Source organism: Muntiacus reevesi, chromosome 2 (genome assembly GCF_963930625.1).
Source record: "Muntiacus reevesi chromosome 2, mMunRee1.1, whole genome shotgun sequence".
NCBI lineage: Eukaryota > Metazoa > Chordata > Mammalia > Artiodactyla > Cervidae > Muntiacus > Muntiacus reevesi.
The window spans coordinates 275,953,370-275,977,324 of record NC_089250.1 but is presented as its reverse complement, the minus strand read 5'-3'; the positions used below and the strand labels follow the sequence as shown (position 1 = coordinate 275,977,324).

At 45.2% G+C, this 23,955-nt stretch overlaps 1 protein-coding gene across 1 annotated transcript; it reads right to left on the bottom strand.

Annotated features, from left to right (window-relative positions):
- Nucleotides 1–1,113: 1,113 nt before the first annotated feature.
- On the bottom strand, nt 1,114–8,516 carry LOC136158925 (cationic amino acid transporter 3-like). Its single transcript, XM_065920772.1, has 11 exons — nt 8,144–8,516; nt 7,371–7,529; nt 4,192–4,378; nt 3,878–3,990; nt 3,489–3,711; nt 3,178–3,317; nt 2,968–3,070; nt 2,572–2,768; nt 2,204–2,370; nt 1,823–1,931; nt 1,114–1,659 (listed from the first exon to the last, which is right to left on the bottom strand). The coding sequence occupies exons 1-11, from the start codon at nt 8,514–8,516 to the stop codon at nt 1,574–1,576; spliced, it is 1,857 nt and encodes a 618-aa protein (XP_065776844.1). The 3' UTR covers nt 1,114–1,573.
- Between the last annotated feature and the right edge of the window lie 15,439 nt (nt 8,517–23,955).

The window sequence follows — 23,955 nt, the reverse complement described above, 5'->3', positions numbered from 1 at the left end:
TTCATTTATTTATATTAGTTGGAGGCTAATTACTTTACAATACTGTAGTGGTTTTTGCCATACATTGACATGAATCAGCCATGGATGTACATGTGTTCCCCATCCTGAACCCCCCCTCCCACCTCCCTCCCCACCCCATCCCTCTGGCTCATCCTAGCGCCCCAGCCCTGAGCACTTGTCTCATGCATCAAACCTGTACTGGCGATCTGTTTCAAAATTGATAATATACACGTTTCAGTGCTATTCTCTCAGATCATCCCACCCTCTCCTTCTCCCACAGAGTCCTAAAGTCTGTTCTATACATCTGTAATTATATTCTGATTCAACTTTTCATCAGGGCTATGTTCCAGAAAGTGTTCTTTTTGGTGTCTGATTGTCCCAGATCAGGAAGGGTAGAATGATAATCAGGTGATGCCAACCTGTTCCATCAAAGTTTCACCTAGCAAAGTCAGTCTCCAGTTTAACTGTGTCCTAAGACTGTAATTTCATTAGAACTTGCAAGACAGTGATATTTCTATTTCTGTTAATCCTCCTCCATTTATATTTTAATTCAGCTAACAGTTTTGCTGTTCAGTTTCTTGACCTTTATCTCCCCTTCACTCTTCTCCAGTTTTTCATTCCCACAAAAAATCCTATGCTTCATTATTACCAACACTGTCAAAGTGTGTAATCTCAATTTCAAGCATTCTGTCTGCAGTGATCACTTTTTATCTTGACTTTCCAGGTTCACTTTCTATCTCTTAGTTCCACCCAACTGTAAGCATGTATTAACCAACTGTTATCTCTCATTCCATTTCCCTTCCTCTAGCAATGCAAGTGTTACTGTTGTGGGTTGGTTTTTTTGGTCAATTAAGAACTTTTCCTCATCAACTTTACTGTGTAATTCTAAGGTTTTGCAACAAGAGTAAAGAAAAATGATCATTTACACAATGTTACACTATATCTCAATAAAGCTGGGAGAAAAATAAAAATGAGAAATTTTTCCCTGTATCATTACTGAATGATCTACTTTATCTGTTATTATCTTTTTCTTAAATTCTACTTTTTCCTATATTAATATAGCTATCTTAGCTTTCTTGTGTTACTATTGGCATAGTGTATATGTTCCCTTCTTCTTACTTTCAACTTATTTCTGTCCTAATATTTGAGGTGTAACATTTGACACAATATATAGTTACCTGCATTTCCTTCCCAGATTACAATCTGTGTTTGCACTGGAAATGAGGCACAAGAAGCTATTTCTCATGTGCCCATTAATATTTTATTAGTTTCTCAGGTTGATGTTTCCATTGTTGTACTTTCTTTGTGAAAACTGATCATGCTACTCACTTATGAAGCATGCACTTTTCTGCATGCATACTAAGCCTTGAAAACTTAAAATTATACAACTCTGAGGCCGTTTTGTCCACTACCAATGAACACAGGGCTCTAAATGCATTCCAACCTCAAGCTCCATAGAGGCTCAAAATGCCCCTTGAACCACAAGATACCTCCAGTGCATAGAAGGATTCCACACAACATCTGTTCCTGTGGAAACAGATTCATCATTCATTCATCACTAGGAATGTTTTTGTCAAGTCTGCAAGGTGGAGTCTGGTGGCTGTGGCTCACTGTTCTCCAGGCTGTGTCTGATCCCATATCCAAAGTAGATGGCAAATCCTAGTAGGCAAATGAGACAGTGAGAAAGAAAAGTTGGCACTCTTCTCACTTACAAATGCCCAATAGGCCTCCTTTTATGATGTCTGACAGGAGGGGAGAAGTAGTAGGGAGATGATTTGATTCAGTCTCTCAATAGGTCTTATTTTCCAAGGAAGCCACTTACCAATCCCCATCCAGATGCCAAATAGGACCCAGGTCCCAGTGTCCATCTGCACCATCAGGTAAACGTTCACAAAGATGCTCACCAGTGGGAGGACAGGCAGAGCAGGGACCTGTGGGCAGAGTCAGTTCAACCCTGAACACAGCCCAGACGTCTGAGAGGGAGACGCTGCCCTGTATGGATAGGGTGACCACAATCCTATTAAGACTGTGAGTTCAGTGCCTCCTGAGATTTTGTATGCGAAGCACTGAGTGTGGATCAGAGAAGGGTCGATGGTTTTTAGCAACTCCCCTTATTCCTTGGGCCAAAAAAGATGTTTAGACCTCAAAGGAGGTTGACTTCATTTACTCAAGGTGGACACTCTGAGTCCATAAGGTCACTTACCTTGAAATAAACAGAAGAGGGGCTCTGGGGCTGCCTCCAGATGATGACCATGACCCCAATGATGAGCAACAGCAGCAACACAGCCACTGTTGTGAGCATGGGGTCTCCAGAGAACACCTGGATGGGCCACTGGGCCAGGATCAGGCTCAGGATGGTCAGCAGGAGAACTGCAAGGGTCAAGGTGGAGGAGAACAGGCTGGATCCAGAAGACAAAGACGTCAGGACCTTGGGTCACACCCATCTCTGTAACTGCCCACCTCATGAAGGGCCATCTTATCTGGAAGATTCTTCCTCAACTTCCCCACACAATCTGCCCTCCCCATTCTGTTAATTTCAGAATACAACCAATGAGAAATCCCACCACTAACCAAGGAAGAAGGCACACCAATAGACAATCTGCCCAGATTTCAGAGTGGGGATGGTGTTACTGGGGCACCAGAGAGTCTTTAGAATGTTTGAGGATCTTGCTTCAGGACCAGGTTCAAAACGACTAGCTTCTAGCAGAGAAATATCAATTTCCTCCTCTGTTGCCTCACTGGTGCTTAAGTTTTGGTCTGGCTGATACCTGAAGTAGAAATATTAAGTCAATATTCATAGCAGCCCCTACTCATCCAACAACAGACAGTCTAATCTTTCCCAACTTAATAATAACAGGGCATTTGGAAGGCAGCATGGAAGGCAGAAAGGGATTATCTCCCTGTCAATCTTGGACAAATCAAAGACCTCTCTCCCCTCATCCCAGTCAAACTATACTGGAGTCTCACCTGAGGACAAGGACAGAAAATGCTACCAGGGAGTAAGCGAGCAACATCGCAGTTGACACGAGGTCTACAAGATCACTGAGCTCAAAGAGTAAAGTCATGACCCCTGGAATGAGGGAACAAACAAGATGAATGGAGAGAGTGAGAAACCAGAGGAAATATACAAGTCTAGAAAATTGATCAAGGACAGAGTGGATTTTTTTTTTCCTTAACCTGTAAGACTTCCAGCAAATATGATGGCCAGGATGGGGGTGCCTGTGCGTGAATAGATCCGAGCAAGTCCGTGGAAAAGAAGCCCATCCTCTGCCATTGCATAGATCAACCGAGGCATGGGGAACATGGTACCCAGGAGACTGGAAAAGAAAATGGAATCACACATGAGCACGTGGAGAAACAGGGCAGAGAATGGCTTCTGCTCCTTAGTCTACAAGGGGTAAGATACCCTTCCCTCTTGTCTGTCAATCCCAAGGGCTGGGATACCCGAGCATCTGACAGTGGATGGGGAGAAAAAAAAAGACACTGACCTGGATGTAAGAGCACAGAGGGAGCCAACAGCCACAGCGTATCTGGCAGGGCCCCACCCAACATGGAGTAAAGCTTGCGGCAAGGGGCTCTCAAGCTGAATCTGGTAGTAGGGCACCATGAGGGTGAGTGCCGCTGAGACACCAAAACATGCCAAAAAGCAGATGGAGAGTGAAATCACGATGCCCAAGGGGATGGAACGATGAGGATTTGGGACTTCACCCCCTGCAAGATGGGTGCAGTATTAAGTTCAGAAAGACACTGGAATGAAAGCAAAAAATGCCCTTCCTTCTTGCACCTCCAAAAGCAGTCTAACCTTCTTCCAACCCCTACACCCAAGGACAGTCCTCCCTGCCCAGACCCTCGATAGGACACACAGTGACCACGTTACCTGTAGTAGCAATGACATCAAAGCCAACAAAGGCGTAGAAACATGTCGCTGCTCCATGAAGAATCCCTTCAAAGCCAAAGGGCACAAACCCTCCAGAACCCAGAGGGCCCAAGCTATGGTGAGAGTAGGAACAAGGAAGAAGGTGGGTGAGGTGAGCTCAGTCACATTTTCTGAGCTCCTCCTTCAATACCACAAGTGCTGGGCTCCAGGACTCCCATCCCCTGGATCCATCAGCCCAGGTCCCTTTAGTCTCCACCATATTCCCAGCTCTGCACCATCCACATGCAAGAGTTGGCCAAGAGGACCCTCCTAACCTAGAAATGTCACTGTATCCAGACACGTTCAATGTGTTCAATGAGTAGTCCTGATTCGTGAGCTTCCAGTTGTGCAGGTCTCCCTTAATGAAGCCAGAGAGGATGATGAAGCTGAGTACCAAAAGGTTCAAGCTTGTGAACACTTTGCTAACTAGGACTGACTCATGAATTCCCAGAACCAGTAGTCCTGCGGGAAAGACAGAATATGAGACATCCAAGATAACCAAATCCATAGACAGAGAAAGGAAACTAGTGGTTACAGGAGCTGGGGTTTGGGCATTAGTAACAGGAGGACAGTGACTGTTCAGCAGGTACAGGATTTCCTTTTGTTTGTTTCTTTAATTTATTTATTTTAGTTGGAGGCTAATTACTTTACAATATTGTAGTGGTTTTTGCCATACATTGACATGAATCAGCCATGGGTGTACATGTGTTCCCCATCCTGAACCCCCCTCCCCATCCCATCCCCCAGGGTCATCCCAGTGTACCAGCCCTGAGCATTCTGTCTCATGCGATCTGTTTCACATATGGTAATATCCCTGTTTCAATGCTATTCCCTCAAATCATCCCACCCTAGCCTTCTCCCACAGAGTCTGAAAGACTGTTCTATACATCTGTGACTCTTTTGCTGTTTTGCATAGAGGGTCATTGTTACCATCTTTCTAAATTCCATATAAATGCACTTAAAGCTCGACATTCAGAAAACTAAGATCATGGCATCTGGTCCCATCACTTCATGGGAAATAGATGGGGAAACAGTGGAAATGGTGTTAGACTTTATTCTTTTGGGCTACAAAATCACTGCAGATGGTGATTGCAGCCATGAAATTAACAGACGCTTACTCCTTGGAAGGAAAGTTATGACCAACCTAGATAGCATATTAAAAAGCAGAGACATTACTTTGCCAACAAAGGTCCATCTAGTCAAGGCTATGGTTTTTCCAGTGGTCATGTATAGATGTGAGAGTTGGACTGTGAAGAAAGCTGAGTGCTGAAGAATTGATGCTTTTTAACTGTGGTGTTGGAGAAGACTCAAGAGCCCCTTGGACTGCAAGGAGATCCAAACAGTCTATCCTAAAGGAGATCAGTCCTGGGTGTTGATTGGAAGGACTAATGCTGAAGTTGAAATTCCAATACTTTGGCCACCTCTTGTGAAGAGTTGACTCATTGGAAAAGACCCTGATGCTGGGAGGAATTGGGGGCAGGAGGAGAAGGGGACGAGAGAGGATGAGACAGCTGGATGGCATCGCCAACTCGATGGACATGAGATTGAGTAAACTCCAGGAGTTGGTGATGGACAGGGAGGCCTGGTGTGCTGCGATTCATTGGGTTGCAAAGGGTCAGACACAACTGAGCGACTGAACTGAACTGAATTGATACTCTTGGTGTTTTTCTTTCTGGCTTACTTCACTCTGTATAATAGGTTCCAGTTTCATCCACCTCATTAGAACTGATTCAGATACATTCTTTTTAGTGGCTGAGTAATATTCCATTGTGTATATATACCACAGCTTTCTTATCCATTTGTCTGCCAATGGACATCTAGGCTGCTTCCATGTCCTGGCTATTATAAACAGTGCTGCAATGAACATTGGGGTGCACGTGTCTCTTTCAGATCTGGTTTCCTCAGTGTGTATGCCCAGGAGTGGGATTCTGGGTCATATGGCAGTTCTATTTCCAGTTTTTTAAGGAATCTCCACACTGTTCTCCATAGCAGCTGTACTAGCTTGCATTCCCACCAACAGTGTATGAGGGTTCCCTTTTCTCTGCACCCTCTCCAGCATTTACTGTTTGTAGACTTTTTGATAGCACCCATTCTGACTGGTGTGAGATGGTACCTCATTGTGGTTTTGATTTGCATTTCTCTGATAATGAGTGATGTTGAGCATCTTTTCATGTATTTGTTAGCCATCTGTATGTCTTCTTTGGAGAACTGTCTGTTTCGTTCTTTGGCCCATGTTTGGATTGGGTCATTTATTTTTCTGAAATTGAGCTGTAGGTGTTGTTTATATATTTTTGAAATTAATTCTTTGTCAGTTGCTTTGTTATTATTTTCTCCCAATCTGAAGGCTGTCTTTTCACTTTGTTTATCATTTCCTTCATTCTGGAAAAGCTTTTAAATTTAATCAGGTCCCATTTATTTATTTTGTTTTTATTTCCATTACTCTGGGAGGTGGGTCATAGAGAATCCTGCTGTGATTTATGTCGGAGAGTGTTTTGCCTATGTTTTCCTCTAAGAGTTTTATAATTTCTGGTCTTATGTTTAGATCTTTAAGGATTTACTTTTGTTGTGATGAAATGTTTGGAACTAGATGGAGGTGATGGTTACACAGCACTGTGAATATAATAAAAGTCCCACAGAACTGAACACTTGTAAATGGCTAATTTCTTATTGTGGCAGTCATCTCATAGACAGGTCTATCAAATCATCACTTTCCTCATCTTAAAATTATATACTCTTGTATATCAATTATATCTCAGTAAACTGGGGGAGTACAATAAAATGGTTAATTTCATTTTGTGTGAACTTCCTCTGAATTAAACAAACATGTTCAGTCTCAGTACGAGGAAGAAACTTGTAAGTCTAAGTAATGATTATCAGGTGGGGGTGACTTTGTCTCTGAAGAAACTTCTGGCAATATCTTGAGGCATTCTGGTTGTCATACTTTGGGTGGAGGGCATCAATTTCTCTAGTGAGTAAAGGCAAGCGGTGGCTTCCCTGGTGGCTCAGTGGCAAAGAATCCACCTGCCAATGCAGGAGATGCAGGTTTGATCCTGGGGTCGGGAAGGTCCCCTGGAGAAGGAAACGGCAACCACTCCAGTATTCTTGCCTGGAAAATCCTGTGGACAGAGGGACCTGGCGGGCTACACTGCATGGGGTGGCAAAGAGTCAGATAGTGACTTACCAACTAAACAATGAAGACCAGGGCTGCCACTCAGAATCTGACAACAACTGAAAGCAAAACCTACAATGAACAGGATAGCCCCTACACTAAAGAATAATTCAACCCAGAATGTCAATACTGCCAAAGGTCGAAAACAATGGTCTGTGCCTTGCCTTCCTGTCTCTCTTATCTCAGACACTTCATTCCAGCCCTAAACCTCCCACAATCTGGAACCCCAAGCCTTTTGTACCCAGCTCCCCTTCCACACCCCATTTTAGCTGACCTCTGTCTCACCTGTGAGCAGCAGCACCAGGATGAAGGCAAAAAAGTCTACATAGGTGGCCAGGAAGTGGGGCACATGCAGAGAGAACATCTCCTGGAACGCCTGAGAGATGTGGTTCCCAATCAGGCTGTCAAAGGCGTAGCTCCAGGCTCTGGCCTCACAGGCAGTCGCTACAGCAGCAAAAGATGAAGACCCATTGACAAATACAAATTGCACCCCGACCTTGTACCGTGCGATGTATTTGGGGGAAAACACAGAGAAAATCCCTAACCTCAGAATGTTTCCTTTTATGGAGTGGAAAGAGTAGACCCAGATGATTCACAGAACAGGTCAACTATTTAATATGTTGTTGTTGTTAGTCAGTCGTGTCCGACTCTTTGTGACCCCATGGACTGCAGCCTGGCAGGCTCCTCTGTCCATGGGATTCCCCAGGCAAGAATACTGGAGTGGGCTGCCATTTCCTTCTCCAGTTTAATATGTTAGGAAGAGATGAAAGGAAACAGCTGAGCAAAGACGTCACTCCGTTGAGGGGAGGAGCCTGTGGGACACGCCTTCCTCTCACCCACTCCCTACAGGTCCCTTTTCTTCTCGGTTCTAGCTCCCATCATTTCAGGAAAGGAGTGTAGACCCAAGTAGAATAAAGTGTCTAGCTATGAAGTGTCTCTCCAATTACCCACTTCACTCCACAAGGTGGATAATAAAGACCTCATGAACCAGCAGCACTCCAATTCCCCTCTGAATTTTCTGACCTTAAGCCCCACCTTCCCCCACCCCATCATCTCACCCGTGACAAAGGACAGGATGAGGTTCCAGCCAATGATGAAGGCGCACAGCTGACCCATGGTGATGTAGCTGTAGAGATACGCAGAACCGGGGCGTGGTACCCAGGCCGCCAACTCCGCGTAGCAGAGCCCGGACAAAAGAGTCGACACTCCAGCCGCAAAGAAGCAGATGACAGTTGCTGGTCCAGCCTCATACACAGCCACTTCTCCAACCAAGATGTACACACCAGCTCCCAGGGTGCTGCCCACACCCAAGGCCACCAGGTCCAGAGTGTTCAGATGATCAGCCTCGGGCCTCTCAAACCCCTCCCTGGGCTCCAGTAGCCGCCTGCGGACCAGCTTTTGACCAAATTGGTGAACATCCTGACACAACATCCTAGATAAACTTGAGGAAGGTCAGATCTGCTGAGAAAATGACACGGCAAGCCATCAAGAAAGCCCATGTGCCCTTGGCACTGGGAGTCCAGTTCTAGGGAGCAGGGGAGTGATGGGGAACAGGTGAAAAAAAGACACATTGACAAGTTCCCTGTCTCTGAGATTTGGTTTCTTAAACATCTGTTCAATTCAGTTCAGTCACTAACTTTTGTCCAACTCTTTGCAACTCCATGAACTGCATGGATGCCAGGCTTTCCTGTTCATCACTATCTCCCAGAGTTTGCTCACACTCATATCCATCGAGTCGCTGATGCCATCCAACCCTCTGTTGTCCTCTTCTCCTCCTGCCTTCAATCTTTCCAGCATCAGGGTCTTTTCAAATGAGTTAGCTCTTCACATCAGGTACCCAAAGTGTTGGAGCTTCAGCATCTTTAAATATATTTCAAATAATATATTATTATTATATACTGGAAGCATTGCTTAAAGAGAAGTGGTGGTGGGGAGCAGAATTTCCACTCTAAAATGTGCCACTTTGTCTTGTAGATTGTTTTGAACTGAATGCAATTAAGAGGCTACCTCCTGAAGAAAAGCCTTTTGCCTCTCCCTTCATGGCTCATAATAGTTTAGATTACGGGGCCTATGTCAGAAAAAAAGAGCTGTTATGACATAATTTCTTGCCTTTGAAATACTTGTCAGCATGGAATGGCAAAGATTTGTTTGCCAATCATTTGCAGTTCCCATCTTCTGAAACCGAATGGGGCTGATCTCAGAGAGAGAGGCAGAGAGAGAGAGACAGAGAGAGAGAGAGAGCCATGAGTGGGGCCTGGAAGCAAAGTCTTAGTTCTCTGCTCAGTAACTGGACCTGGGTAGCCTGGACGAAAACCAGGAATCCTAGCCGCCCATTCACCAGGGGTTAGAGGCTAGAAACAGGGTTTCCCTGGCTCTTGCCTGCATTGAAAAATGCATTTCTCAAGGAGGCAAAATGGTTTAAAAAAAAAAAAAAAGTGTATTATCAGAGACACAGCGCAACAAACAGGAAAGCACAGACAGAAGCTGTTTTGTTAAGACAGAAGAAAGACAGAGATACACACCTGGAGAGAAAGGGTGTGGACATTCTCCCTAAAGTGGTGGAGCCCCTTAAAGAGGCAGTTAAATCAAAGCTTCCCTTGTGGCTCGGTGATAAATATCCACCTGCCGATAGCGGAGACACAGGTTCCATCCCTGGTCCTGGAAGATCCCACATGCCATGTGGCAGCTAAGCTCATGTGTCATGACAATCGAACCTGTGATCTCGGACCCAGGAGCCGCAGCACCTAGGGAGGCCAGAGAGCCCTAGAGCCCGGGGTCCACAGCAAGAGAAGTCGCTGCAGTGAGAAGTCAGAGCGCGACAACTGGAGACTCGCCGCTGCTCTCTGCAACTAGAGGACAGTCTGCAGAGCAGCGAGATCCATCAGAGCCAAAATAAACAGATAAATAAAACAAGTTTTTGAAAAGAGACAGCTGAATCATTCATACAGGGCATTTCTTCCAGTTTTGTTTGCCGTTACCCAATTAGGTCCTGACCTGCTCTAGGACTCTCACCAACATGTGTGTGTAACTTTTTTTCCAAGACAGATACCAGCCCAGCAGCCTCTGGGGGTCCTTGGCATCACATATTATGCAGTGGTGCCCCTCTCTTTTTGATGCCCATGGAGCCTTTCTGCACATGTGCAGTATCTCCCTTACCACAACTTTCCTACTGTGTTCCAAAATATTCCCTTTATTGCTTCTAGTAGCTTTAAGGACCTTTCAAGTAGAATCCTCAGCTCTTAAAACCTTAACCTATATTGAACACAGAGAAGAAAGCAATTGTGAACCACTGGTCACATTAGCAATTTTTGATTGGGAAATTTAAGAGCATATTCCATAGGTTGCATTTTCCCAAATCACAATTTCTTTTCCCAACAAAATACAAAGCATGTCCAATAAACCCAAGATTTTTAGTTTTGCTCTCCCAAGAAGACAAAAGTAGGTAAATGTAGATTTGTTCAGTGATCCATGTTCCAGTATTTTATCTTAAAAATAATTTAGACATTTAATAAGTTATTATTTGACTTGATTTAGTAAAACTCTGTAGTTCCAAGTTACCAAAAATCTGGAAAACCTAAGACATAATTATATCCAAAGTGTTCACTCCAAAACTTTTATCCTACACCAAGTTAGATTTTGCTGACAAATGTAACATACATGGCATTAATTTAATGACATTCAGTCCATCCAGGTACAATAAAAGTATTATATTTAATATAAATGCCTCTAAAGACATACTAAGAGGGATTAATAGGACTCTAAAGTCCATATTGAGACTTTAATTTTCATATCTGATATTTAACACTAAATATTTCCCAGATCCCCTCTCTCTCTCCCACGCGATGGGGCGATCTTCTCTTCGCGTGCCTCTTCGTGCCTTTATGCTTCGAAGACGAATTTTCCTGCTATTATTTAAATAAATAGAGCTGTAACACTGAACTGTAACACTGGTTTATTTGAGAGCTACAACACGGTCTGTCCTCCGAGAGCTGTGACCCGCTGAGGGGGCTTCAATGTCCGTCACTCCAAATTTTTGTTGTGATGAGGCAAAGAACCAAGGAGCATACACTCGCGTGACATCTATGGTGCCGTGACTCAGATATAACCTGGCTGAAACAACCTCCACGCGGAAGAGGCCAAGCGCAGCAGGAGCCCAACTCGGCGAAGCTCCTGTGGTAGAAGCGGAACGCGAAGAAAACCCAGAGCAAGGGAAGGCCCGTCATGCTAGAAACCGGGGCAGTGAAAAATGAACTCAGCAGAAAGCCCATGCGGCCCAGCCTCAGATTCCAGAAGACCTCCGGTTAAGGGGTCAGGAAGATGCTCTAGAGGAGGGCACAGCAACCCACTCCAGTATTCTTGCCTGCGGAATCTCATGGACAGAGGAGCCTGGCACCATGAAGAATTGATGCTTTCGAACTGCAGTTCTAGAGAAGACTCTTGAGAGTCCCCTGGACAGCAAAGAGATCCAATCAATAAATCTGATAGAAAATCAACCCAGAATATTCATTGGAAGGACTGATGCAGAAGCTGAAGCTCCAAAATTTTGGCCACCTGATGCAAAGATCTGACTTATTGGGAAAAAAAAAACCCTGATGCTGGGAAAGATTGAGGACAAGAGAAGAAGAGGGCAATAGAGGATAAGATGGTTAGATGGCATCACTGACTCAATGGACATGAGTTTGAGCAAATTTCAAGAAGTGAAGTCCTTCAGTAGTAAAGGACAGGGAAGCCTGGTCTGCTGCAGTTCATGGGGTTGCAAAGAGTCTGACACAACTTAGCAAGAGCAACAACAATGAATCTATGTTACTTAAACACCTTACATTACTCAATCCACATAGTACTCTTTGCAGACTTTTTTTTTATGGATATAAAAACTGGTGCTGAGGAAAGTAAAGAATTTTTCCCAACATACATAATTGATAAAGGCAAGACCGAGTCCCAGTTGATCTACTGTTTTACTCAAGAAACCAAGGTCTCTACTACACTATATATTTTTATTATTATAAATATAATTAAACTATACAGTCTTATTTTATAGATAACCTTATACTGTATATATCTTCATATATATCTCACATATAAAATTTAGTTAGATAGCTTCCCAGGTGATCAGTGGTAAAGAATCTGCCTGCAATGCAGGAGACATGGATTTGATCCCTGGGTTGGGAAGATCCCCTGGAGGAGGAAATGGCGATCCACTCCAATATTCTTGCCTGGGAAATCCTATGAACAGAGGAATTTTGTGGGCTATTTTCCATGGGGTTGCAAAGAGTTGGACAACTGAGCTACTAAACAAGAATAACTTTCTTTTTTTAAAAGATCTTTTTTTTTGAAGTGGACCATTTTTTAAAAGTCTTCATTGAATTTGTTACAGTATTGTTCTACGTTTTGGTTTTTTGGCCCGGAGGCAAATGCGGTCTTAGCTCCCAGACCTGGTGTCCAACTCATACCCCAGGGCAGTCCCTATATTGGTTGTTTGTTTTTTCTTTAGCCTCTCACTCTGCAACCAGACCTAAAGAATAGAATGAGAAAAGAATAATGGTGACCACAGTGCATATGATAGTCTAGTCTGTCGGGATCCATGGCAAGAAAGAAAATGTAAGCACAGGTCACCCTAAATCGAAGAAATTCCTCAAGACTTAAAAATAACAGGGCTAGTCATCAATTATCATGTGTTTATTTTTTGACCCTTGAAAATACAGCTGTGGATACCTAGAGGCTTCCCAAAGAAGCCTCTTACATTTACATTTTGGAGTCAGCAAACACTGACTAAATTTACAGCCATATATTGACTTGCCTTAGTGTTGATTATAAGCAGTAACCTATCTGTAATGCATGCCCACAGTTCTACCCGCTCATTCAAAAGTATTTATTGAGCACCTGTGATGTACCAGACGGCCTGCAAGGCACTATAGATGCAAAGATGAATAAGAAATGACTCCCATCTGATGGAGTTCAAAGTAGAATTTGGGAGGCAGATACACGTAGATTTTTTTTTTTTTCAATTTATTTGTTTTAATTGGAGGCTAACTACTTTACAATACTGTAGTGGTTTTTGCCATACATCAACATGAATCCACCATGGGTGCACATGTGTCCCCCATCCTAAACCCATCTCCCACCTCCCTCCCCATCCCATCCCTCAAGGTCATCCCAGTGCACCAGCCCTTAGCACTTGTCTCATGCATCGAACCTGGACTGGCGATCTGTTTCACATATGATAATATACATGTTTCAGTGCTATTCTCTCCGATCATCCCACCCTCGCCTTTTCCCACAGAGTCCAAAAGTCTGTTCTTTACATCTGTGTCTCTTTTGCTGTCTTACATGTGGGGTTATCATTACCATCTTTCTAAATTCCATTTATGTGTCAGTATACTGTATTGGTACTTTTCTTTCTGGCTTACTTCACTCTGTATAATGGGCTCCAGTTTCATCTACATCATTAGAACTGAATCAAATGTATTCTTTTTAATGGCTGAGTAATATTCTTTTGTGTATATGTACCACAGCTTCCTTATCCATTCGTCTGCTGATGGACATCTAGGTTGCTTCCATGTCCTGGTTATTATAAATAGTGCTGCGATGAAGATTGGGGTGCACGTGTCTCTTTCAGATCTGGTTTCCTCAGTGTGTATGCCCAGGAGTGGGATTGCTGGGTCATATGGCAGTTCTATTTCCAGTTTTTTAAGGAATCTCCACACTGTTTTCCATAGTGGCTGTACTAGTTTGCATTACCACCAACAGTGTGAGAGGGTTCCCTTTTCTCCACACCCTCTCCAGCATTCATTACTTGTAGACTTCTTGATAGTAGCCATTCTGACCAACATGAGATGGTACCTCATTGTGGTTTTGATTTGCGTTTCTCTGATAATGAGTGATGTTGAGCATCTTTTCATGCATTTGTTAGCCATCTAGATTTAAATTATTGTGCTAGGTATTTTCCACATCTCTGGAAAAATGGCTATGGGCAGTCAGGGGAGAGTGACTGCAGAACTACTGAGGATTCACGCCCTGGCAGCACTGACTGAGTTAAGGTTGTAACAGGGATTTTCTGTACAAGGGAATCTGTGCCGAGGCAGGGCCAGGCAAAGGTGAAAAGTTCAAAGTGCCCAGAAGGTAAGCAGACAGCAGGTGACCCAGTGGAGAGGACAATATCAGGGCCAGACTGTGAAGGAGCTTGAATTTTGTTCTCCAACAAAGTGGTCTCTAAATCATTTACTGTGCATCTCTATTAGTACGAATCCCCTGGTATTCATATATAATCTACATATATGTATATTTATCTATGTGTAGAACTTACATACATTCTAAAGCACACATAAGGTACAAATCCCAAAAATATTGTGTAAAAAATAAAATCAGATAGAGGTCCTCTGATAGTCTCCTCCCAACCCTGTAGATTCCCCTTTGTCTGCACTCCATTTTAGAAGCAACTTTTTTAGGCAATGGAAATTTGAAAGAGAATTGAAAACCATCAGCTTTGCTTTTTTTTAAATTTATTTTTTATTATTTATTTATTTTTTTTTGATTGGAGGAAAATTGCTTTACAATGTTGTGTTTGTTTTGGCCGTGGCGTAAAATAGATAGCTGGTGAGGAGTTGCTCTGTAACCCAGGGAGCCCAGTCTGGTGCTCTGTGATGACCTAGAGGGGTGGGATGGGAGCGGGGGAAGGGAGGCTCAAGAGTGAGATGATATATGTGTAATTACGGCTGATTTGCATTGCTGTAGGGCAGCTTTGACTTTTTTGAGACTAACTCAGGGAGATGCACGGAGAATAGGCTGAAAGAGGTGAGTGGAATCTAGAGCTAAGGAGCAGGGTGGCCAATGGGAACCTGGGTTCAACCTGAAGCAGGAGCAAGGGTAATGATTGCTAAGGTCTTTGCAAGGGATGGAGTGGGGAAGGGGTGAGTGGGATGGTGGGGAGCAGTGCCAGGACCATGCTGTGGGTCTAGGGACCCATCTGCAAGGGCTGCTCAGAACCATCTACACATGGCTCCTAGGAGAAGTCTTCTGCACATTTTATATCAACACCTCATTAAAGAAAGATAAAGAAATAGAAATAAAAATACAGAGAACTACATAAACAAAATTTTAAGAGTTCTTTGTGGGTAATGAATAGGTGAGCACTCATTATATTAGCTATTGTATTTCTTTATGTTTGGAAAATATTTTAAAATAAAAATAGATCTACATTGCTTAAAAATAAATAAATAAATAAATATTTCCCAGATCATGTGAACCTGAAATTCATTAAGTTTGATAGCTCTTATTTTTAGAATTGTTTGATTTGTAAGTGCTTACTTTTCTTTAAGCCAATTTAAAGAGCTCCTTTACAAATTAATCTCAAAAATCCATAACAAAGACAAATACTGAGACATACATACATCCAGATAGGGATCTTATGGGTTCATTTTCTAAATTTAGTCATGAATCAGGTATTATAAAACTCACTAGTTTATAGACAACAGTTTTAATAAGGATAAGTTTAAAAGACTTCCTTTCCATTTCCCCCTCAGTCTCAAGAAGTGGAGATTATTAAACTAGATAAGAGAAATGTACCTGAGAATGCTGATCTTAAGGCACAGGCAAAGTCATGTTCTTCTAGCAGGACTTGTTCTCTCAGTGTCAGAATTCTGGGAGAAAAAAAAGGTATTTTAAAAGCTAGCTTTCTCTAATTGCACAGGCAAAAAGAACCAGTTTTTGTTTATCTGTTTTTGTTTGGGGAGGTTGTTTTTGTTGTTTGGGGATTTTTTTCCCCCCAATTTCAAAAAGTTTTATCTTAACTAGTTTTCTGTGGAGTCCAGAGAATTTTGTGGCCACACCATGTCATAATAAAATGTCATCTTTCTCTTCTCTAGTGAAACTTTTATAGCTAAAACTTAGACCAGATAGTGTTCAAATTGGCCCAGATAAGAATGGCAGACTGGCTGATAAAATGCTGTCTCAGCAGGGATCATCCCTTTGGGGAGGTGGGGTCTTAGTTTGATCAGATGAGGGTGAACGAGATGGCGGAGGAGCAGGTGGACGTGGAGTTCCTCTCTCTTCAGAGGTACATCAGGAAGACACCTTCAGACACAGGAGATCTTGCAGAACGGCAGCTGAGAGCAGGCAGGAGCTCCTGGCCACCAGAGAAGAATATATAGAACCACACAAAACTCGGTAGGGTGAAGGAAGTGGGAGGAAAAGAGAAGAGTTAGTAGGACTGGACCTGCCCTCGGAGGGTGGGGGGACTGAAGCAGGGGTCTGATCCCCACGTGTGTGCCCTTGGAGGGTAAGGAAACTGTTCAGGGGACAGAGGAGAAGCACTCGAGGCTGAGGGTGAAGCAGCTGATCTGAGATGGTGGTGGTGGGGGTACAGTCACTAAGGCATGACTCTTGCTGTAGCCCGCCAGGCTCCTCTCTCCATGGGATTCTCCAGGCAAGAATACTAGAGGGGGCTGCCATTTCCTTCTCCACGGGAATCTTCCTGATGACCCAGGAATCAAACCCAAGTCTCCTGTATTGCAGGCAGATTCTTTGCTGACTGAGCTACAAGGGAAGCTGATCTGTGAGAGTCTGAATGGAATGAGAATCATGCAGGCAATCCTAGCCACAGCCATACTACCGGAGACAGGGACGCAAGTCCCCTAGAAGGTGCAGGGCTGGGAGTTGGAGTGGAGGGATTGCGGAGTGACCGCATGACGAGGTCTGCTGTTGACTGTGGGGAGAGGGCCTGAGGTGACGTGGGGGAGGAGATGGCAGTGGGAAATGCCTGTTACAAACAACCTCGACACCATATTAAAAAGCAGAGACATTACATTGCCAACAAAGGTATGTCTAGTCAAGGCTATGGTTTTTCCAGTAGCCATGTATGATTGTGAGAGTTGGACTATAAAGAAAGCTGAGTGCCAAAGCATTGATGCTCTTGAACTGTGGTGTTGGAGAAAGCTCTTGAGAGTTCCTTGGACTGCAACGAGATCCAACCAGTCCACCCAAAAGGAAATCAGTTCTGGATATTCATTGGAAGGACTGATGTTGAAGCTGAAACTCCAATACTTTGGCCACCTGATTTGAAGAGCTGACTCATTGGAAAAGACCCTGATGCTGGGAAAGATTGAGGGTGGGAGGAGAAGGGGATGACAGAGGATGAGATGGTTGGATGGCATCACCGACTCAATGGACAGGGGTTTGGGTCGACTCCAGGAGTTGGTGATGGACAGGGAGACCTGGTGTGCTGCAGTTCATTGGGCCACAAAGAGTCAGATAAGACTGAGTGACTGAACTGAACTGAACTGATGGAGGCAGGGCGATCCTGCTGAATCACTCACAAGGGTGGAACCATCGCTGTAGCCTCTCTGCCCCCACACGTCAGCCCTGGACAGTGGAAGGCCCCAGAGAGAGGTTGGCCGTTCCCTGCCTTCACTGGGGAGGGAGCCAGGTGCATAGGGAAGGACCAGCCCCAGAGGCACTCTGACTGCAGCTGCCAGAGGCCAGGACGAGGCCCTGGGAGAACCAGAGCTCCCTCGGCTGAGACAGCTGCGGTCCCTGCACACTCGGCGGCCCCAGAGTTCCCACGATGCAAACAGCTGTGCCACCCCCACGCTGGATCCCCACTGGGCTGAGCTGCCAGAGGCTAGAAAAAGCCCTTTCCTGTGGCCCTAGCCACCAGTTCCCCTGAGCATCTGGTGCCCCAGGCCCTGCCACCCCAGCAGCTGCACCCCCCGCACCCCGTCCTCCCTGGGGCAGACCCACACCCTCCAGGGCAGCCTCAGCAGCAAAGCCCTGTGGACGACTCACAGGCAGAGGTGGAGACCAAGCCACAGCTGAAACCCAGGGGCAGTGCGGCTGAGGAGGAGAACTCAGAACCTTCCCACCTGCTGCACAAGTTGCAGATTGAATCCACTCGATCAAGGAGCAGACTCTGTGTCTCTGAACATATGAAATGACACCGAGCACTCCCGGAGAAGAAAACACACAGCTCTGGCAGCTGTGGACCTTGGACGTAAGAACAGGCAGGAGTAGGACCAGATTAGAGTTTGAGCTGCCCACGCAGCAGGGCCAGAGACCAGCGCAGTGTTGGAGGGCATCCCAGGGAGGCGAGGTGCGCGGAGACTCCCAGCAACAGAAAGGATGCTGATAGCTGAGATCCAAGGAAAACATTTATTATTCTTATACTTTGACTTTGTTCTCTAGTTACTTCTGGATTTTTTCCTTTTTTTTTCCCCCCCACTCTGTTGCTGTAGTAGTTGATTTTATTAGTACTATTAAATCTACTTAAGCTTTTGAGAATTTTTTTACCCTCCAGGGAGAGTATTTTTAATCACACTTTTTATTTCCTATTTATACTTCTGCCTCTATGTTGGCCTTCTGTGGTTCTATGGGGTTTTCCTTTTTAATTCTTAAAGTTTTAAATTTTATTATTATTATTTTTCTACATTTATTCTTTGGCTTTTCTTACTGCTATTTTCCTGTCATAGTTATTCTTTAATATACATAAATCTTTACCTACCTCTATTTAACTTTGTTTCTTCTATTCTTTCTTCCTTTTCTTTCTTTTTCTCACCATGTTTGTTTCCGTTGCTTTATTCGCCAGTTGGCACCTTGATATGGTTTCGTTTTCTAGCTTGTGCTTTAGTTAATTTTCTTTGTAACTGTTGGCTATCAGTTTTGGTTCCCTTTGCTTGCCGGGTCTATCTCTTGTGCTTTATTTACTTTTTGACTGTTTTGGTTTTGTTTATGGGTGTATATGTCTGTGTGTGTGTATTCCATTGTTTTCATTTGGCTGATCAGAACAGTCTGAAGAAGTAAGAGAACTTGCAAGAGTGGGGAAAGCTTGATTTCCCCCCTGAGATTTGGAGGAAGATTGAAGGGGATCATTTGGAATGTAGGGTGGTTAACCTCCATCCATGTTCCCATACTTTGGCAATGCATATCTAATTGTAGGATAGTATTATAAGTGAGCGGAGAAGGCAAAGGCAACCCACTCTAGTACTCTTGCCTGGAAAATCCCATGGACAGAGGAGCCTGGTAGGCTGCAGTCCATGAGGTCACAAAGAATCGGACATGGCTTCACTTTCACTTTCACTTTTCACTTTCATGCACTGGAGAAGGAAATGGCAACCCACTCCAGTGTTCTTGCCTGGAGAATCCCAGGGACAGGGGAGCCTGGTGGGCTGCCGTCTATGGGGTCTCACAGAGTCAGCCACGACTGAAGTGACTTAGCAGCAGCATTATAAGTGAGAGACCAAATTTTTTCATGCCCAACTTAAATAAAGGCCAGGCAACATTACAGCAAAGCCTAGTTTTCCTTTTCTCAGCCTCTCTGGATTAGAAAGGGATTCTCCATGGTGAGCAGACTGCAACCAAGAACTGCACTCTTGGAAGTAAAGTCCTGCATCCCAGAAGCATTCCTGGTAGTAGAAGGAGTGTTGGTGTTAGTCGCTCAGTCGTGTCTGACTCTCTGCAGCCCCATGGACTGTAGCCCCCAGGCCGCTCTGTCCATAGGACTTCCCAGGCAAGAATAATGCAGGGGTTGCAATTCCCTTCTCCAGGGGATCTTCCCAATCCAGGGATCAAACGCGGGTCTTCTGCATTGCAGGGAGATTCTTTACTGTCCCAGCTACCAGGGAAGCCAGAAGCATTCCTAGGGGGCACCTGATGGTGGCTCAGAGTGTTTTCTGGATTTCCCTCGAATCCTGTGCTTGGCGGGATTTTGAGCGTCCTCTGCTCTACCTTTGATCCCTGACCAGACATCTCTGGTGGGCCAGTCCCTCCTGGGAGGCATTGCCAAGGCTTTCCTGAGAGGCGTCTTTTGCAGCAATGAGGTCTGCTGGAACGTGGCCCGCCCAGCAGGCTGTCCCTTGCCCGGAGTGTGGGGGGACTTGCTGGAGGGCCTGAGGGCCTGGAGGCAGGAGGATTCCCAGAGGATTTGTGGGCATCAGCCACGGTGGGAGATTAAACAACAGGCACACCCCAAGTCTGTCACCTGTTTGTCTGGCGTCTGGGGTAAAACTGAAGGGGACACAAAGTTTAGGTGAGAAAGAAATCTTGCTTCTCGAGTAAAGTAGGAAAGGAAATCACAGGAAAAAAAAATTAGAGAAAGGCAGTGTATGTGGTGGCGGGCTGCTCGGGGAGAAATGCATTAGAAGACAGTGGGCCCATGGGATAAAGTGTGGGTGTAGCAGGGAACGATTTGTTGGAGGTGATGGGAGGTGAGCTACGGCTCCCAGCACCTTGCTCGCGACATTGATGAAGGCGGGGACATGCTGGGGGTGTAGTTTAGCAGAGTAAGAGAGAGGGAGAGGGGAGAGAGAAAAACCGAAACTTGGGCTCCTTCGCTGAGCGGATCTCAATCAAAACCTGTGGGTCTTGGAAAGAGAACAAAGCAGAGAGTGAGAGCAAGTTCTCATGGAGAGAGAGAGAGACTCAGAAGTGTCCAGCCAACAGTCTGGGGAGACCGGCTTTACCTTGAAATCCCGGGTTTCAGCACCAATGATCTCGGAGAGAGTCAGCCGTGAGCAGTGGTTTGAAGCCAGAGCCTCGTTCTCTGCCCAGGAGTTGGACCTGGGGTGATGTTGGGGGGCCTGGATGAAAACCAGGAATCCTAGCTGCTCGTCCACCAGGGGCTAGAGGCTCAAAACCGGGTTCCCCCAGCTTTTGCTTTCATTGAAAAATGCATTTCTCAAGGAGGCAGAAATTGTAAAAATCAAAAACAAGAGCAGGTAGAATGTGTATTATAGAGACTCAGCCCAACAAGCAGACGAGCACAGTTTGTTCAGCTAAGACAGAAGCAAGGCCGTTACACACCCAGAGGGAAAGGGTGTGGGGTCCCCCACCCCATGAGGACGAGTTCCATGAACACGCAGGTAAATCATTCATACGGGGCCGTCCTTCCGGGTCTCTGTTAGCCTTTGGCCGGTTTTCTGGTTTCTGTCTCCACACTTGACTGTTCCAGGGTTACCAAAGACTCAGATTCTCTACACAGATGCTGAATCAACCCCCAAGCCAATTCTGGGGGAAGTAGAAGAGGACAGCTTCCTTATTTACTGGGCAAAGGGAGACACACCAGGCTTCTGCCTGAAAAGAGTGATGCGTCTCAACCCCAGGGAATTTAATCAGGGCTTTTACAACTGTGGGTCCAAGGCGGGGTCCCTGACAAGACTGCAGGTTGAGCAGGCTTGCACTCCCTTCATCTCATCTCAGGGGACCCAGGGTCTGTGGTGGTCGGCTCTCCCAGTCTTGATGACCTTCTCTGGTCCCTTTAATCTCAGCTGGTTCTGGGGCTGCTCCTCCCTTGATCAGCAACTGTGTGAATCTGCCCTTTGGAACGCATGGAAGGTCATCACAGCTGGAGTCTTGCCTGCAAGAAATGGGGGACAGAAGGGCCTCTGTGCCTGGGAGCCCCCCGGGGCAGACGCAGAGAACAGACGCGTGGGGAAGGCGAGGGTGGGGTGAACTGAGAGTCGCCCTGACATTCATACACCTCCACGTGTAATTCAGAGCTAACGGGAAATTGGTGTGTAACAGGGGCTCAGCCCCGTCTCTGTGGAGACCTAAAGGGTGGGTTGGGGGAGGGGAGGGAGGCTCAAGAGGGAGGATATATGTATGCTGCTCAGTCGCTTCAGTGTCTGACTCTGTGCCACCCCATAGACAGCAGCCCACCAGCCTCCCCTGTCCCTGGGATTCTCCAGGCAAGAATACTGGAGTGGGCTGCCATTTCCTTCTCCAATGCATGTAAGTAAAAAGTGAAAGTGAAGTCTCTCAGTCGTGTCCGACTCAGCGACCCCATGGACTGCAGCCTTCCAGGCTCCTCCGTCCATGGGACTTTCCAGGCAAGAGTACTGCAGTGGGGTGCCATAGCCTTCTCCGATATATGTATAATTATGGCTAAATTGAGTTGTTGTGTGGCAGAAGTAGCACAACAGTGTAAAGAAACTATCCTCCAATTAAAAAATAAACTAAGCAGAAAGCGTTCTATGGGACTCTCACACTTAACTAATCAAATTTGTTAATTTGTGCCATGTGAAATTAATTATTAGATCAGCAAAAGAACCTAGAAGGCAAAGCTTTCTGCTTCTTCAGAAGCAAAAGATTCCAGCACAGTCCCAGTCCCCACGCAGCAGCTGCTTAATCGGTAAAAGCTGGGTAGATAAGAATGATGATTTTTTTCGTTGAAATCAACCTGCTCTGCTGGTTCCCATCCAAACTCCCACACCTCTCAGCTGGTCTGATTTTGCACAAAATGCCTACCGTCTCTGTCCTGCTGTCCTGTGTAATTCAGGGGAGTTTATTATTGTCATTATTCCCTGCCTTCTTGGATAGGGACGAAGTGTCTTTAAGGGGCTTGATGATCAGAGAACTCACACTCCACACAATCTTCACCAAGGATCCCGAAACCTGGTAGCTTTCTGTTGCATTGTTTGCAGACTGACATGAAATGGGAACTCTGCTTTGGGGCAGAATGAAATGGAATTTGTAGGGAGCGACAGACTCTAGCCCGGCTCAGTCAAATCATCAAACCAGAGTGACCTCTTTTTTTTCTTTTCTCTTTTTATTTTGTATTGGGGTAGAGCCGATTAAGAATGTTGTGACAGTTTCAGGTGAAAAGGGAAGGGACTGAGCCATACATAATTCATGTATCCATTCTCCCCCAATGCCCACACACACAAACCAGAGCAGCCTGTCTCTGATTTACTTCACTCTGTGTGACAGGACCGAGTGTATATTAATGCAAGTATATTGAATCTTAGAAAAAACGGTATTGATGAATCCTTTTACAGGTTAGGAATGGAGGAGCAAATATAGAAAATGGACTTGTGGACACAGGGCGGGTAGGGCAGGGAACAAACTGCAATCATAGCAACAACATACACACGACCACGTGCAACACAGACAGCTGGTGGGAAGCTGCTGTTAGCAAAGGGGGCTCGGCTGGGGGCTCTGTGCGGACCGAGAGGGTGGGAGGGGGTGGGAGGGAGGGGGCGGTCCAGGAGGGAGGGGATGTGTGTGTACACACGGCTAATTCACGTGGTTGTGCAGCAGAAACCAACACAACCTTGTAAAGCAATTATATTCCCCTCCATAAAAACCTGCCTGGAGGGAGAGAGGTCTAGTCTCCTTCTGAATCAGCAATGGCAGGACCCTGTTTCCTGCTCTTTGAGGCATGAAATACACCTCACCACAGGGCTCCGCAAGGCTCGACTGACCCAATGAACAGAAGTCACCTGCCAGGTGGTTTCCACCAGTGTTACTCCAAAGTCCAAGGTTAGCACTTTGGTTCAGAGCAAGCATTCAAAGATCCAGGAAGCTCTGATTAGAGTCTTGGTTCTGCCAACAACTTGTGCCCTTGAGGAAGTCATTTAGTTCTCTGGACCCGTGTTTTCTTCTTGTTTAAATTCTTCTGATGAGCCCTTGTGCATGTCAAATGGTGCACCTGCTCTGAATAACATATGGTGGTTGCTCCAATATTAAAAATAATTTGCAACAATCCAGCAATTCCACTTCAGCAAGTACACCCAAAAGAAATGAAAATAGATTCTCAAAAGAGATATTTGTATACCCAGGGTCACAGAAGCATTATTCATAGGAGCTGAAAGTTGAAAATTAGAGTCGCTCATATTGTATCCGACTCTTTGCGACCACAATGACTGTTGCCTGCCAGACTCCTCTAACCACAGGATTCTTCTGGCAAGTTGGAAAGTTGAACGCTGGAAGCAACATAAACATTCATCCAGGAAGGACTGCATAAACACAAGGTGGTCTATACCCACAGTGGAATATTACTAAGCCTTAAAAAGGCAGGAACTTCTGACCCATGATACCATGTGGAGGTAATTTGAAGACATTATGCTGAGTGACCTAAGCCAGTCACAAAAATACAAATATCGCA